Source organism: Falco naumanni, chromosome 7 (assembly GCF_017639655.2).
Source record: "Falco naumanni isolate bFalNau1 chromosome 7, bFalNau1.pat, whole genome shotgun sequence".
Classification (NCBI taxonomy): Eukaryota; Metazoa; Chordata; class Aves; order Falconiformes; family Falconidae; genus Falco; species Falco naumanni.
This window is the reverse complement of record NC_054060.1, coordinates 38442873-38459961: the sequence shown is the minus strand read 5'-3', so window position 1 is coordinate 38459961 and position 17089 is coordinate 38442873. Positions and strand designations below refer to the sequence as shown.

The 17089-nt window shown below is 45.3% G+C and overlaps 1 protein-coding gene across 2 annotated transcripts in view; it reads right to left on the bottom strand.

Annotated features, from left to right (window-relative positions):
• CCDC85C (coiled-coil domain containing 85C) overlaps positions 1-17089 on the bottom strand; it is a 116087-nt gene that overhangs the window by 22096 nt on the left and 76902 nt on the right. The window contains exons 3-4 of one of the 2 annotated variants that reach the window (XM_040600169.1): positions 14270-14308; positions 7313-7417 (exon numbers count right to left, since the gene is read on the bottom strand). In XM_040600169.1, coding sequence (XP_040456103.1) covers positions 7313-7417; positions 14270-14308 — 144 coding nt within the window. The remainder of the gene's footprint in view (positions 1-7312; positions 7418-14269; positions 14309-17089) is intronic. The other variant, XM_040600170.1, reaches the window with a different exon arrangement.

The following is a 17089-nucleotide window of genomic DNA, read 5'->3' as shown; positions in this document are numbered from 1 at the left end:
CTGATGAAGGGCAGCTGCCTTCAAAAATGGATCTGCTTGTTCTCAGCTGCTGATAATACATTCTGAAGCTTCACAATAGCACTCCCCGGGCTGCAAATCCCGGCAAACCTTTCATTTTATTTTCCCTTCCGCAGGCGCTGTTGCCGCAGCAGCAAAACGGCTGCCTTGAATTTCTCTCTTTGTCTACTCAATAGCATCCTGGTGGCATCGGTGACGCCGGCGGGAAGGAGCTGCCTTCTGCCGTGCTTCTCCATCATTGTTGGCCCCTGCCTAAAAAGGGATTGTGGCCATCACTGCTGCTGGAGGAAGCAAGAAACAAACCTGGGGTTATCCTCCGACGCACGCTGGCAGCGCTCAGCTCAACTGACAGCCACGGGGACGGGGTACCCAGATGGGAGAAGGCAGGGGCCATCGGGGTGCTGCACAGGGTGGGATCGGTGGAGCAACAGGGGATGAAGGCATTTTGATAGGCTACGACCCGGTGCTGAAGCTGCAAACAGTAGTCCCAGGGATGGCAGAGGCACCAGGCGGCCCAGGGATCCCTGTGTCCAGGAGCTTTGTGCAGCGCAGCAAGGGGCTGGGGGCTCCATGCTGATGGTAGCAGGGTCACTGTGCTGTGCAGGGACACCTCGGTGCCACACTAAGGTCCCCGGTGCTCCAGGTGACTCTGCAGAGGCATCAATGCCCAGAGGGCTCCCCTGGCTCTTCTGGGTGCGTCTCCTGGGAACCACAGTCGGAACAGCAGTCTCCGGCCATTTCAAACTTGATTTAAAAAGTCAGGTTGGCTTTAAGAAGCTGATCCAATTCTCCTCCCTGGGAGGAACAGATTTACTCCCACACAGGCTGAGGAAGGGACTGGCAGACTTGCTCTGGGTCCCCCAGTGAGACCTGAGACCAGGCTCGGGCCACAGCCACATCTCCCTGCCTACGCCAGGCTGGCACAGGGGCCAGCTTGGTCCTTCCTCTGCAAAGAGCTGAGGGAGAGACCGAGTCACCTTCTCGCTTTTCTTCTGCCTTAGCCCTTGTATTGAAGAGGATGGAGACCACCATCTTTCCAGCCCGAAGGAAGAGACAGGACTGTCAATGGGGCTGGGGTTTAGCTACTACGTGCCCTCATATCACCTACCCTCGCCACTGCTCTCCCAGGCTCAGGAGACTGCCAGCGCATCAGCCAAGGACTCTCTTACCGTCCCTTCCCACCTCATCTAACAGCTTCTCTTTACACCTACAGACCCACAAACGTTTGGGTTTGTTTTTGTAATAGCGTACATGCCATCTGGCAAAATGAAATACACTTCTCCCAAGTATCTCTACAAGGCAGAGCTACAAAACACGGCTGGTTGTGACAGCACGGTGGGAATCAAGAGACGGAGATGAAGAAGCCGGTGTTGCAGCCAAGCAGCCAGAAACATCTCCCAGACTTTGCATACTGCACGAAACAGGCACTGGAGAAAAATACAAGAAGAGACAGTGCCAGGAAGCCAGGGACTCGGTGGTGGTCTCAGTGGAGTGCTCTCTGCTACATAACAACACCTGTCCTGCTTCTTTGCGTTTACTATGGAACTTGCTGGGTTTGCAGTAAATTTAGGGTAGAAAATGGGATTGTCTCTTCCCAGCCTGGCCTGTAGTCTAAACCAGACTCCGAGAAATGCAGCTCTGAATACCCTAATGGAAATCTCACTTTTTAATGGAGATGTTATTGTAGTCCCTAGGGACATATATAATGGCTGAGCAATAGCACCGTCACCACTGTCTTCTCAGAAGCAGCAGTTTTGCTCAGCCCTCGCAGAGCATATCTGCAGGTGCTTCCCCTGGGGACTCCCAGCTCTGAACCCCAGATGAGCACGAGTCCTTTCCTCCAGCTACCCCCTACAGAACCCACAGACACATCCTCCTACACCTGGCCGGAGCAATATTTGGAGCTCCTGCTCCTCAGCAAGGGGTCACGCAGAAAACTACCGCAGTACAAATTCAGGAAGGGGAAGGTGATATTTATTTCAACCTAAACCCGATTTCTCTAGCACGTCACTCACACCCACACATCTACAAACTCACACTCATGCATTCACCAAAAGGTAGACGTCCATGGCAGGTCAGGATCACTGTGTGTGACAGAAGATAAGGAACACCCACTAGCAAGTCCTAATGACAGCTCTGGCATTCCTCCACATTGACAGAAAAGAACTGGGTTTTGGACACGTTTTCCACATGCTTTAGGAGTCAGTAGTTATTACAGGCTGATCTTTACATCAGCATCTTGCTTACTCACCCCCCACAAACCCATAGCCTCTTGTTTCTCTTCCCTCATCTTGAGCACCTTATCTAACTAAGCCTTCTTGGAACCACAGGAAGCCTAATGGCACATCACGGTGTAACCTTCCCTCCTTATCAGGGAACAGGTCTTCCAGTGATAAGCCATCTGTGCTGTGGCCTTATCACAGCACAGACCTCCCGGTCCTGACACAAACCACACATCCCATGGTGTTTACCCACTTGTTTGCTGTCTGTTGTTTGTTTGGTCATCAGCACAGGCACCCCTGCATCCCTCACTCTAACATTCCTGCCGGTGTTTTCACACACGCTTTTCCATCCACATTCCATCCACAATAACAATATTGCCATTACAAACCTCTACAGTTACTTCCGCCAAAGGCAGGATTCTCACTGTAAGTCACACGAACGCTGCTAGGAAATTTTAAGTCTAAGCCAGCCAGGCTAGCTCGGACTGACAGTTAACAGGCCTGTTCACATTTAATGTCATTTTATGCCAATGTAGATAAATGGCTCCTCCCAGCAGCTGGCTTACGGGCTTTCAAGGCAAAGGTACCTCCAAATGTAGGAACATGAGAAGCCCTCAGGCCACCTCTCCATGCCTGGGCATTGAGACATCCCTGGGGCACAGCCAGAGGGCAGCAGGAACGTGAAGGTCTGCAGGGACCATGTGTCAACATGGCCAGCCAGAACACCCAAGAAGAGGCCACAGGGAGCACAGAAGAGAGAGAGATGCAAACTCTGGACCATGCCTCAACCACCACATTCATCCCTGGCTGTGCTACAGGGGCCTCGAACGCTCCAGAAGCCAGCAGCTGAGATTCCACCCCTTAGTAAATGAACTTTTAAAAGCATGACCATTAGTAACAATATAAGAGCCTTACCGATGCGGATGGGGAATTTCCTCTTCCTCCATACATTCTCCCTGTGTCAGAAATGTAACTCAGCAATCATTACATGTGACAAAAGATTAAGCACTGTGTAGGGTGGCTTTATGAAGAGCAAGAGACCTGAGAGTTGACACTGTGTGGACAACTCCACTGCCCAGTCTTCGCTCATTATTTGATTAATGCTGGAGAAAGCCCATGAGAGAAACAAGTGAACTCTCCAGCAACACTATACTGTTCCAAAAATTAAACATTGCCTTTTAGTGTCCACCCCTGGAGGATCCTGGAGCACTTAATGCTATTTAGCTTAGTGATAAAGAACTGCCTGAAAACCATACTGTGGAATGGGTGATTTCCCACCCAATTCCTTCAAGGGAAATATTGAGGCACAGAGAGGTGAAAAGAAGGTACGTATGTTTGCAGAAGAGTCCCTCCACGGTGGCAGGCACAGCTCCCAGTCCTGATTCACAGCACTGGGCTGACAGGGCTCCTCCTGCCCCTGCAATGGCAATTACCCAAAACCACCATTATTCTCCTAAAACTCTCAGTGTTACTGAAATGCAATTTCAACCTCACTAACCAGAGGTGAGACCGTATGACTGGGCAATCCAGACTCCTTGGACAATGCCAACAAACAAAACTGAGAGTTGGTAACTCCCACCTGGTAGTCCAGAAAAGCTCTGAGCTGGAAGAGTTTCCGGGACAGGCTGAGCATCACCTTCTCTGTGCGGTCCAGCCACACACCTAAGGCCCCCCAGCGTTACTCCTGCAACAGCTTCCTGCAGTAAATGGGAGGGCTGCTAACCTGAGCCATCCCAAGTGCTGCTGCATCCACACGGCAGAGCCACGAAGGGAACAGGTGCAGTGCAGGTAAGACGTGAACACAACATGGGTGAAAATATCTCTTCTAGTTTTGGGATCACTTTCATTGCTGACACCCAGCGTGCTGGTTTTGACTGGGATGGAGTTAGTTTTCTTCACAGTAGCTAGTATGGTGCTATGTTTTGGATTTGTGCTGAAGACTGTGCATAACGCAGGGATGGTTTTGTTAGTGCTGAGCAGGGCTTACCCAGAGCCAAAACTTTTTCTGCTCCTCACCCCACCCCACCAGCAAGCAGTCTGGGGGTGCACAAGATGTTGGGAGGGGACACAGCGGGGACAGCTGACCCCAACTGACCCAAGGGATATTCCATACCATATGACGTCATGCTGAGTATATGTAAGCTGGAGGAAGAAGAAGGAGGGGTGGGGACATTCGGGGTTACAGCGTTTGTCTTCCATGTAACTGTTATGCATAATGGAGCCCTGTTCTCCTGGAGACGGCTGAACACCTGCCTGCCGATGGGAAGTGGTGAATGAATGCCTTGCTTTGCTTTGCTTGCATGCACGGCTCTTGCTTTACCTATTAAACCATCTTTATCTCAACCCATGAGTTTTCTCACTTTTACCCTTCTGATTGCCTCAATCATCCCACTGTGGGGGGAGAGAGCGGCTGTGTAGTTGCCAGCTGGAGTTAAACCACGACACCCAGGCACCAGACTGGCCACTGGGTCCTCAGCAGTGCACTGCTTGCAGGTACCTCAAAGTCATCTCCCATGCCTGGGACATCATCTGATTCAAGGCTGAGCAGGTCTGGAGGCTGCCAGTGATGGGAAAGATCAAGCCTGCCCAACCAGGCTGCCCCTCTCATCCCAGGGGAACAGCAGGTCCCACAAGAAGCTGCTTGTTGCCACCTCCTCTCAAGCCTCACTCAGAGCCTGAGCCCGAGGGAATCACCCTCACCTGCCAGAGGACACAGGGAGCCTCCGGTACACCATGAGATGACTCTGGTTTGCAGTTCCCAGGGCTGGGGAGTCTGAACAGCCTGCTGTCAGTTCGAGCTAACATACATGTCACACCTTCCCTTGCAATGGCCAGGGGCTTGTAGGTCAGAACTAACCCCCTGCGACTGCTCTTCTTGGATATTTGGTAACCGTTGCAGAACGCAGAGCAAAACTATAATTCACCATCTCCATGACACACCACTGACTAAACCGTGCACAGATCACAGTTTTGAGTGTCTTTTGATTCTGCATCTTGAGCGTGCACTGGGTTCCGTGATCCAGGATCCATTAGAAACACCAAACTGTTTCATTAACTGAGGTACGTCAGGGCCACGGTGAGCTGGAGTGATGCCTATGTGCAAACTGTGTGACAGTGAGGGATGTGCTGAGGAGCTTTCCCAAAGAGTTGCACAGGCGGTGACGAAGATGAAACCCTGAATGGATGTGACAGCTTTGGAGCCAACACCAACTGTCCATCACTCACCCACGTGAAGCCTGTGCAGGCACAAGGAGGAATGATTTCTCACAAACTCACACCTGCTGTCAAACAAAAAGGCTGCAGAGAAAGTCTGGTACATCTAACTGTCCACTTTCTGGGAAGTGCCTGAGACATTCCAAGACATCTGCATGGACTTGTGACTGTTATCCTTTGCCACAAAAATAATATATCGTGTCAAGCCAAAAACCAAAGACATTTTGGCAGGAATAAGTAAATGAATGGCTGCACAAGTATCCCAGACGACATGGATCTGGTTCCAGATCTGGCTTTGTTTTTTCTCCACCAGCTTCCCACAGAGAAGGCAGAACACAGCCAGGGTGACAGATGAAGGTGAGTGTCATGCAGCATCCTGGCCTCTCCATAAAAGCCAGGTGCCACCTCTTCCTTGAGGAGGAGGGAAAGCAGGGGCAAGGGGCCAGGAAGGGCTCCAGCAGGCAGCACCGTCTGCCATCAGCCCTCACGCAAACTCGGTGAGCTGCAGGGGCCAACGCTCAGGCAGTGAAGTCTCCTGCTGGTTCCCAGCCCAGGCACAGCTCCTCTGCAGAAAGCTGCGCCGTATCCCAGCCTGACCCACAAGACAAATGTAAAAATGTGTGTAGCGGCACTCCTTGGGGCAACCAGCACAGGCTGACTGCATGTCCCCCACCTGCAACCAACCTGGGGTCAAAAGCCCGAGCACAAGGGAAGCAAAGTAAAATCTCCAGAACCACAAGGCACCAGCACAGCCAGACATCACCAGATTCATATCTGTCTGCCCTCCTTATAGAGTCTCCTGACTTTATATATGAGGCACAAAGTTAGAAAAGTGGATATTCAGCCACAGTCTTCTGTTTCATTTGCATGGGTTTGTCCCTTTTTTTTGGCTGGAGGACTTCCATCCATTCTGCAGTTCAGCAGGGGTAGAAAGGGGCTTTGCTTTCACATGGGAGTTTCATTTACGCAACTACCTTAAATTATTATTACACCCCTTTTACAGCTCTAAGAGGCACACTAAATCTACAGAATTACTTTCACCCAAGCAGGCAGCCAACATACAACTGGTCCTACAGCACCTGTACCTGCAGCTCTGCTGCCCAGAAGATGCAGGGTGGCAGGGGGGTCCCCCGGTTGTGCTGCCATCAAGCTTTTGCTCACCCTCATGACACTCGCAGCCCACTCACAGCAGAACTCCCTGACTACATCTACACTCTTCCTGTAACCTGGAAAACGATGTCCCCAAGCAAATGTATTGTTTCAGACAGTCAGGCAAACACCTGGAAGATAATCATCAATGCAGGAGGAACCCGGGCACAGCAGCACAGTATCCATCTTTCACAAGAGGCTTTAATCAAGATTCTCCTGTTATTTGAGAAACAGCAACACAGGCAAATCTTAAGAAACATAAACCTTGTTTGTGAGACAGAAAAACCTGCAATGAAAGTCCTAAGAATTTAACCCCTAAAGCAACCTTGACCATGTGCTGCCAGACACGTGGCAAATCATCTTTTGCCACATCCACAACCAGCTTTTTAGCAGCAGGCATACAGGGCATTTACAAAGAAGGAGCTTCAGGTATAAGGAGACTCACCCTCGCCTTAAAAGATGCACAACAGTGACTGTCAGTTAACTTGTGCTGGGAAGCTGGCGATCCAAACTCAGGTAAAGATCAACGTTTCCAGGGAGTCCCTGTCCTGCCAACAGCTGCAGGTTTCAGTGAGTGTCTGCACCACTAGTTTCAGGGTGAATTCTCAGCTGGGAGAGCTCTCCCATAATCTTCACATGCCCCCCTCCAGCCATGCCCACTCTCAGGGAAACATACGGCTCTGTGTAATAAGTAAGGAAACGTCTCTTACATTTTGCAGGGCATCTTGATACTGCGGCAGTGACGAAAGCTGTGACTCGGAGTGGTACGGGGACAACCCTTTCCTCAGAGTCCTCAGGTCCCCTGTGCTGGACTGCTGCAAAGACAGTGACAGAAAACAGGACAGTCTGTATTAATGAGAGGAAGGAAAGCTGTGCCCCTTCTGCTGGATGGGCTTTTCTCATGACCGCTTCTGTCCTGTGACCTGTTCCCGTTACTTCTCCCTGCAATGGCAGTGACAGCGAACGTCATAATAAAATGCTTTTTCCATGCCCGCACCTGGAAAAAACATTTGCAAGAAGTTGGAGGTGAGCTGTTCAAAGTCTACTCCATTAACTGATACAGCAAGAAGGCATCTTCATTTTACCTAAGTTCCTACATGTTCGTTAAAAACATTTGTTAAGATGCAAATGAAAAAAATATTTTTAAGACTTCAGATTAAATCAAAATCTGCAAAAGAAATCCACCAGAAGCCAGTTTCTAGATTTTTTTTTTTAAAGCAACATAGGCTAATTCATTCACCTGTTTGTGGAAAGCAATGAGAGTTTGTAAACAGTCCTACTGTGATTCCCCTAAGCTTGCAAAATCTGTATGACAGGAAAAGTTTCTTATTTAGTTATAAATCTGCATACACCCACAGGTCTTAAACAAAGTCAAATAAATAAAGGTAGTCTGCATGACCCTGGAAACAAGATAAATACCATCAATAGCCTGCACTCAAAGGGAGAAGCAGCAGCACTGGGTGTCAAGAGTACTGAATAATCTCCCTGGGACAAAGTTTCTGCCTCATGTTATCAGTTTTCTCTGTGATTCTGGAACAGGATAGTCCCAGAACGAGAAGAGCTTCTCATTTATAAAAGTATACCCGTAAAAAGCCAATACACAAGTAGCCAAAATCAAAGGTCTGGAAGAAGACTGTATCTTTTTATTACTGATAAACATCCTCATTAACTTTTCATATTTTTAAGAGCATCAAACAGCGCACTGTCCTCTACCTTAAAGCTATAAGATCATGACCTTTTAGATTTTTATGCTACATTAAGAGTTCTGACTTGCATTTGCTGCAGAAATGACGTTTTCTACTTCAAAAGAACCCAGGAAAAACCACTGGTGCAATAAAATTTAAAAGGAAATCTCATAAATCAGCTCAACTGTATATAAAACCCCCTCAGCAACCCCAAAGGCCTGACCACAACAGACTTTGGGGACTGTTCTTACTCTCATTTAGCAGAGAAGAATTGGCGCATTCAAAGTGGATACATCATTTTCTATCAGTGTTAGAAACATTTATTCATAGCTACCTACATGGCCTGCTTCGGGACATGTTCAGCCTTGGGTTTACTTCAAAATGTTGTTTTCTTAGATGAAAACATCCAGTGTGACCCAGTGCTTTCATAACCATCCTGACACACTCACCCTATCAACTTTCCCTTTACAAGCTGTGAAGAAAAGGGCAGTTTTCAAGAAAGGCATCATGAGAAATGGATGCTAGTCCTGTATCACCCAACCTGCTGGGAAATGTTGTGCCTCACATGGAGTCAAGTGACATGGAATGACTTCAACCCACTGGATGTATGGGATTCCCTTGAATTTACAAGATGACATCAGAGAAGATCATGGACTATATTTCTTTCGCCTTTTATAGAGTCAGAGACAGAAAGATGAGAAGGAGGTAACTCTTTTCTGAAGCTAAAAGGTGACTGCTGCAAAACTGAGTTTCCCTCCCCATGCCTGGGAGGTATGTACTTTCAAAGGAAGGTTAGCAGGTCACGAAGGAAGATGATGAGAAGATTCTTAGTTCACCGGCATTGTCCCAGGCATGTGGCGTGAAGGGGTCTCTTGGTGGTTATGCTGAAAGGATTTTACCCTGGCTGGTTATGCTTCCACTGCCCTGGGGCGTGCAAACTCTTCTTCACCACTGTATGTGCGGGGGGGGGGGGGGGTGGGTGGGGGGGTGGGGGGGTGGGTTTGCGGGCTGCAGCCTCCTGGAGAGGTCCTGACACCCTGCTACCCACTCCTTCAGCTTGTCAGCTCAGGAGCTCACCCACCCTTCCCTGACATCTGTAATAAATGAGCACTTGCATGGGTGAGGGAAAAGCAGAATAAAACAGCGAAGTGAAAATGTGAGCTTGTAGCTTTGTGGTGGAGACCCCAGAAGTCACAGCCAGAAGGATGCACACTGCCTCGCCAGTGTTTAGAGGCCCTGCATTGCTCAGACTTTTGCAAACGGTGTTGAGACTTGCAAGATGCAATGTGCTTATTGGGTACCGGGAGTGTAGAAATAGGCACGAGAACGAGAGATTTGGTGGACATTTGTCTGCCTCCCAGAAACTTGTTCTCTTGCTCTGAAATCTGCATGGGTAGGTCTAAATTAGACATAGCATGTGTTTCATCACACTACAGCCTGTCCTCATGGAAAGTCAAAATGCCTCGCTCACCAAAGGAATTAAGGCAACCAGACCCAAGTCTAGTCAACACACAATATCTTATTGCTGTGGCTAAAAATACACTAGTTTAAATTGATTTAATTTAACTGCCCTATGCTCCTGCCTGGAGCAAGAGCCTGCATTAATTTCAATTTGGCTTAAATTGGCTGAAACTGTGTTGGTAAATATACAGATACAGTAAAAACTCTGCTCTAACAAGTGTTTGTAATGGATTAGTTCTATTGCTTTTTTTAAGCAAATCTCATTTAAGACAGTGTACTTGTGTGTGACAAAACTATTGTTAGGTTGTTTCAGTGACTGCTGATTATGAATCTGACCTAATGCATTAAATTTGATGGAAAGATTCCCACTGAGTTCAATGAACATGAAAACAAGCTCTTTAATTAAAGAAAAAAAGGAAACAAAAAATAAAAGGCAAAGAAAGAGAAAAGACATCTAAGAAATAAAAATGTCGAACAGACATCTATCCAGAAGAGAAACAAGGTATTTAGGGGATGGGGTGGGTTTGATAGGGCAAGAGCCTTCATCTGCCATTATTGTTAATACATCCATGGTGGAGATAGCCAAAGAACCACTTTTTCCTATCACTGTCAGCCATAAAGCCAGTCCCTTTCACAAGCTCTCCACTCAGTGTAATTTACCTTCTATGTTTTCCAGAATGTTTCAAAATGTGTCTTACTCTGATTATTTTTACAATAGCCTACCACCAGTCACAGTTCTGCACTAAAAGCAAATGTGGAATTCTCCACCATAGAAGAAAAAACTGCTGCTTCTTCCTTTTTTAAATTAAAATCGTGCACTGACACATATTCATCAGACCTCCCTAAATATTTACGCATTCATTGGGCTTTGCTATCAGTATTAGAGTTAACCAGGAAAAGAAAGTGAATCCCTCATTAAAAAGCAATATGACTAATGATGCATCAGAATGAGCAGCCATTACTCCACTTAAACCTAAATTAAAAATCCTGGTATTTGCATTGTCAATTCACTCACAAAATGAAATCTCTTATTACCTTACCCAATTTTCATTACTGAGATGTAAGTGGATCCCAAATTGCTTTTCTAGTCAGAATGGCATTTTAAAAGTACAACCCCTGATCATCTCTGTTCATCATCATTGTTGAAGATTATCTCAATTAATAGGCAACATGTCTATAATAAATTACCCTTCAGGTAAAATCACTTCACATTTCTGGAGTTTCAAGGAATTTATCAGCACAGTCATTTCGATCTGAACTAACACTCCATGGCAAAGTGCTGTTTCGATTGAACTTTTATTGGGAATGTTTCCTAAGCTAAGGAACAGAAAGAGAGGGTGGGACACAGAAAAGGAGACCAAGAGAGAGCTGAGGAGACTCACAGTCAGTCTCTACTTAACCTGATCAAATTTAAAACTTTCATAATCTGAAATACACTTGTCCCCAGCAAACACCAACAACTGGCCATTGACTACTCCGCAGTAACTCTTGCTCTTTTACAGTGATTTTTTTTCAAACACTAGTTTCATCCAAATGATGTTAAAGAAAGGGAACAGGAAAGGAAACAGAGAAAAAGAAAGCATCTCCTGACTTTGACAGTGGTATTGAAGTGCAAGACCTCCCATAGATCTAACTCAGCATCACTCTACGTGGTGTTCCCTCCCCTTACAGCCGACAAGCCTGGGGACAAGCCTGGAGATCCAACACTTTCACCTTCTGTGCAACCTGTGCTACACAGTTCCAAAGCTGACAGCTCCGCAGTGGTTACTCAGACACAGTAACTCTTCATTATCTGGAAATAATGACATTTATTGCTAAATTTTTCAACTAGGTAGAACCTGAAGTGACCATGGAGGATACTGTTCTTGGACCAAAGCCCGAGGTCTTTGCCAGCTTTGTTATGGAAGAAATGGACCTAGACATGCTCCTCCTGGCAGGGAAGGGAGTTCTGTCTACTTATATCCATAATAAAAGAACAGGACCAACAAATCAGGGGGTTAGTAAAAACGGACTGCAAACTCAAGTTTTTCTCTATCTAGAAACCAGAAATAATTTGGCTATGAACATGGGTGGAAAGTGGTAAATATTTTCCACAAAAAATAATGTATCATTTCAATTTCTATCTCAAGTATATAAAGTCTTGGTGCTTACTAAAGCCTAAAATTATATTAAAAACAAACAAAAAATATATCAGCAAACACTTGTTCCTATTAAAGCTTTCTATCCTGCTAGCAGGGAGAAGAAATGGTGGCCTCTGACTTTTGACCTGATGTGCTGAGTGATTCAATTTGAAAATAACACAAATAACACAAGAAGATGGATGGTGTTTGCAGCATTTTAAGGTCAAAGTGCTACTAAGAAACATTTCTTTTCTTTTCCGTTTCTGTCCAGTAAAGTCAGATCAGTGCTGTGGCCACGTTGAACCAATTGTGAAGATAAAGTGTTGAAAACTTATGGACAAGTTAGACAAATTATCTTTTCTGTTACCCTTCAGTGTTGCTCTGCTGGAAGGGAGAAAAAAGGCGACAAGGATTTAATTCTGAAATACTCTGATGTAACAAAATGGACCATTCTTAACATAAATTACAGAAAGACCAAAATTTACTTGACGGATATTTCTCAGCATTTATGAAAGAGATTAGCAAAAAAACAGAACAATTTCAATTAGAATTATGCGCTGAAGTGACCGAGAAAAATTAAAAAGCAACACTGTCAGCTTCCAGTAATTCATGAATTAGCATTCAAAACAGTTGTTACATAAGTAGCCTTCAATTGAAAACACTATTTTCTCCTTTCGCCTAAGTTGTAACAGCTGAAGGCTGAACCGAGGCTAAAAAAATAAAAATAAAAATAATTAATCATAAATGATCAGTTTGACCCCATGCCCTGCAGAAATATTACAGCCTTTACAAAGGGTCACAGCTTCCCTTCTCCCCACGGGCTGCAGGGTCACCCTGGAGCAATCTGGGTGTCTACACAAGGGTATCCCATGCCTGAGCATTTCCCAGGCACCTGCCAAGGCTTGGCAGATGTGGCACCGAGGCTTGGCAGATGTGGCAAGAGCTGCTACAGACCTATAACCTTCTGCTGCACGGCGGGAGCCAGGAGGGACAGCCCTGGTGGCACTTGATGACTATGTCTGAGCACCTGAGATGCTGCTCTCTTCACCTCTTTGTAACTCATTTGTAACCTCCTGCACTGTGAAAGCTTCCTCTCCTGGTCCACATGCCATTAACAAAAAAAAACACACCACAAACCAATCACCAATTTGACGGCCAGGAGTCCTACAAAGCTCCTTTTTGTTTACCTCTGGGAAGTCCCTTTATAAAGGGATGGAAAAATGTGTTCAGAATGAAGAGGAGAATCAAGCATACATGAGTCACCGACAGCAGACTTCCCAGAGGACTGTCATTTTGGAGGCTTTATAATAATCAGCTTCATTTTCCTACAACGCAGACCCACTGGCACTAAGCTCAAGAGACAGCAGATTATACACCGCACCACTTAAATGTGTTAATATTATATCTGCTATTCAACATAACTTTAGAAGAAATTATGTATCTTAACATGAAATGCAACTAGATGGAAAGGAATACCATGAGGAATTCACTATTGGCAACAGAAGATACCCTTATTGACACCAGCTCAGAAGATTTACTTCGGACAAATGAACATGCCACACCATCACCCAGCCCTCGAAGAGACAAGCTATTTCCATTTTTTAATGGCTATCCACCATTTTACAAATCACAGGATTCCCTTTAGCTGTCATTTAAATATCAGGGTGAACCTGGTCCTTAGCAACAGGGCAAGGGCATCCCACTCTGACCATGTAAGCCCGTAAGAATTCGGGCTTATGATTTGGGTAATTCTCTATATGGAAAAAATGTATTCTTACTTCATATTCTAGTTTTATCCCAGAAATCTTGGATGTTAGATGGAAAACTCTGCTGAGACCTTGGCTTTGATCACACATATTTGTGAACAGAAAAAGGAGAAAGGTTTTATTTCAGCCCACTGGGTCAGGCTGCCTTCACCTTTATGGACTCTTGTACTGCCCATTACCTGAATTACTTGCCTGTCACTGTAATATAAATTCTTAAACCTACCGGCAACAATTTCCTAAACCATAATTGCTCCAGTAATTGAAACTGCCTCAATTTTGACACTCAACAACCCACTGTTTGCAACTGCGTAATTAAACGGAAGGCTTAGTCAAAATCTTTTCCTGTTATTTCCTGCAGCAAATCAGCTGAAAGTACCAACTTCTCTTCAGGTAGGTAAACGGCTTTGATTTGAAGTTGGTCAAGATACTACTAACCGGTGCCTTTTACACAAGTACAGGAGGGAAATAAAAAATAATTAGGGGCATATTGAATACATTCAAACGATTAAAAAATGGAAATCACCAACATTAGCATGTGAAAGAACAAGCAATCAGAGCCCCAAAGAACCAGCAGCAATATTAAAAGCAGCCCCCAGATCCAAGAAGCTGTTTGCAGATGCATTAGCTCTCTCTACCTTAGTGAATTTTCGTGGCAAGCTGTTGCAGTCAGCCAGCTAGAAGGGAACAGAAGAACATTATATATTTGGAAACTTAACAGAAAAAAGTTATTTTATCACCTTGGAAAAAAACTACCTTTACCACAGATGATCAAACTAAGCTGGTCTTACATGCAGCACTTGACAAGATAATATTATTATTTGAACTTTAACCCCTTTTCCCATATTAAATGAATGAAGTCTTGCACAACCTATTATTATCTGCACAAATATTAACAACTTACTCTCCCGATTTAGAGCATGGTGACCCCACAAACAGTTGATAAAGCTTGATCACCTTACTCTTCTTCGTAACTACAGATATTTTACCATACCCACAGAGTTCAACAGCACTATCAGAACACACCACGCTGTAAGAATGACCTGGCCCAAGATATCCTCAGTAAGTCCAGCAGAGCAGTGATATTTTGCTGAGGTAAAGCAAAGCAGAAACACATCTCAAATAACATGAATGAGATGCTGCAAAGCACTTGCCTTGTGCAGCTCTCCTACGGGCAGCAGGGCAACAGCTCTGGTTTCTCTTGACCTCAGCACCACACACGCGACTTTGTGCCCCAGTGAACATCCCCTACCACCCAACCTTGCACAAAGATTTCCTTCTTATCTCATTAATCCCTGTGTTTAGGGTCTCATGCACCAGGAAGTTGAGGGATGGGCAATTTCACTGTGTGAAGCTAGCAAATAATTGAATTAAGGTTCAGTAATTGCAGTTATCACTATAAGACATATTCAAGCAAAAATAAGCTCAGCAAATCACATATCTGACTTTAAGTATATGTGAAGAGTCCTATTAGCTTCAACAGCTTTTATCAGGCAAGCTGGAAATTACACACATGAGAGTGCAATAAAAAATCAGCGTGTTTGATTTTGAAAGAACTCTGCAAATAAGAAAAAAAATTAAGGGATGAGATTAAAACTGTTTAACATCTTCAGTGTCGCGTAATAATATGAGCTTTCTGTAACAGGAGAGATTAAATTCCTTTACACTGGTTCATATCCCACACGGTGCATCCAGGGATCATTCCTTAGACCGATGACAAAGGCTTTAGAGGATGATGGTCTGCCAAGACACCTGCTCTTCCCATTCCCTCTCCAGTATTCAGCCAGGTCACGAGCACAGCCTCAGCCAGTTTCATCAGTAAAGGTATTTTTAGTTGTTCACGTGGAAATGGAAAACATACAACATTGAGAATGAGGTCCGCAGCCCCGGTACAGCAGCAGCAGCACAGGGAGCTGTAAGGACGCACTTGGATGTTGTGCCATGGCTGGATCTCAGCCATTCGCAAACACAATGCAGGGATGAGCATCGCCACTTCTGCCTGTGCTCTGACTTTGCCCTCATGTCATAAGCTGCATTCATACAAGCTGGAGAGACAAAGCAGCAGATTTCATCTCATTGCAACAGTGACAACTGGAATTCTCTATTGTCAGGGGAGCTAACACTTTAGGAAAGGCTTAATAAATAGCCAGAGACAGTCAGTAAGAGGCTTAGCAGATTTTGCCATGTAAAACCACTCTTGGAAAAATATTTTTATTAGTATCTCAGTGGGGTACAGGCAATATAAGCAGTGCAAGTTTCAGACCTCTCCGTTCTCTTTAGCAACTGAGGTAGGGAACTTCAGTACACTGTTAATATTCAAGAGTGTCTGCATTTTTTTCCTCTTGTTTTAGATCAGCAGAGAAAGATCAACCCCATAACTCAAGGGAGACACAGATAATCAGCTCAAACCAAATTGCAGTATATAATTATAATCACACAACTGGCAGGCTTTGCTCAAGAGAGAATATGGGCTGGCACAGCTGAGATTCAAGCATGACAGCCTATAACCCAAATAGAAATGCAGCTCAGTAGCTAACAAAGCCAAATGGAGCTATAACCATTGACATTTGATGTAGCCGGAGTCTGTAGCCAGCTTGTATGCAATGAGTTTAGGAGTCTCAGACTAACAGAGCCCATCTGTGACTCATTAGCACCAAAACCAGTCTCTTCATTATGGATGTCAATGGAGAAGCTAAGGAATGCTGCTCCAGTTCCACCAGGCAAGTAGATGTAGATGTGGAGGTAGTATTAGGCACACAAGTAAACTCACTGGACCATCCCCTGGCATCACTTTTCATTTTCTTATGTCAACTGCATTCCAGGCAACAAGGCCCAAGGGAAGCATCGCACCTCCTCCCAGAAGCTCAGCTACAGCAACGCCGCTGGCACTGCCTTCAAGGCACTCCCCACATCCCACAAAACATGGGAGCTCGGAACGAGGAAGGTTAAGACCTGACCCTCCTTCTCACAAATCAGAAACAGTCCCTTGTAGGCTTTAACTAAAGCTGGGATCAAGCTGGCCAAGGGTTCTGCTGGCCTTCTTTCTCTCTTCTTTTGAACAGTGCTCAGGACAGGATGGACACTCAAGCCCCTCTCTTCTGGAGGACCACTCAGATGTCCAAAGCTCTCTGCTGAACCAGGTCTCAAAGAGTCAGGAAGAATCAGTTACAGCCACCCTTAACGTCTATGAGACAGTCTGAATATTCTTAAAAAAATCTTCTGTAAAGACTTAGATTTGTGTTTCTGGCTTCATGAAAAGCAAAACAAAACTGAAAGTTTTGTCACAGGCATATAGTTTTGGGTAAAGCCTCTTACCCACCCCCACCCCCCCCCCCCCAAAAAAAAAAAAAAAAAAAGCAATGAATAATTAACATGTTTCCATACTTTCCCCTGTTGTTTTCAGATATCAGACACTGAATTTTTCTTGATCTGGTGTTGAATTTGACATTGAACTTAAT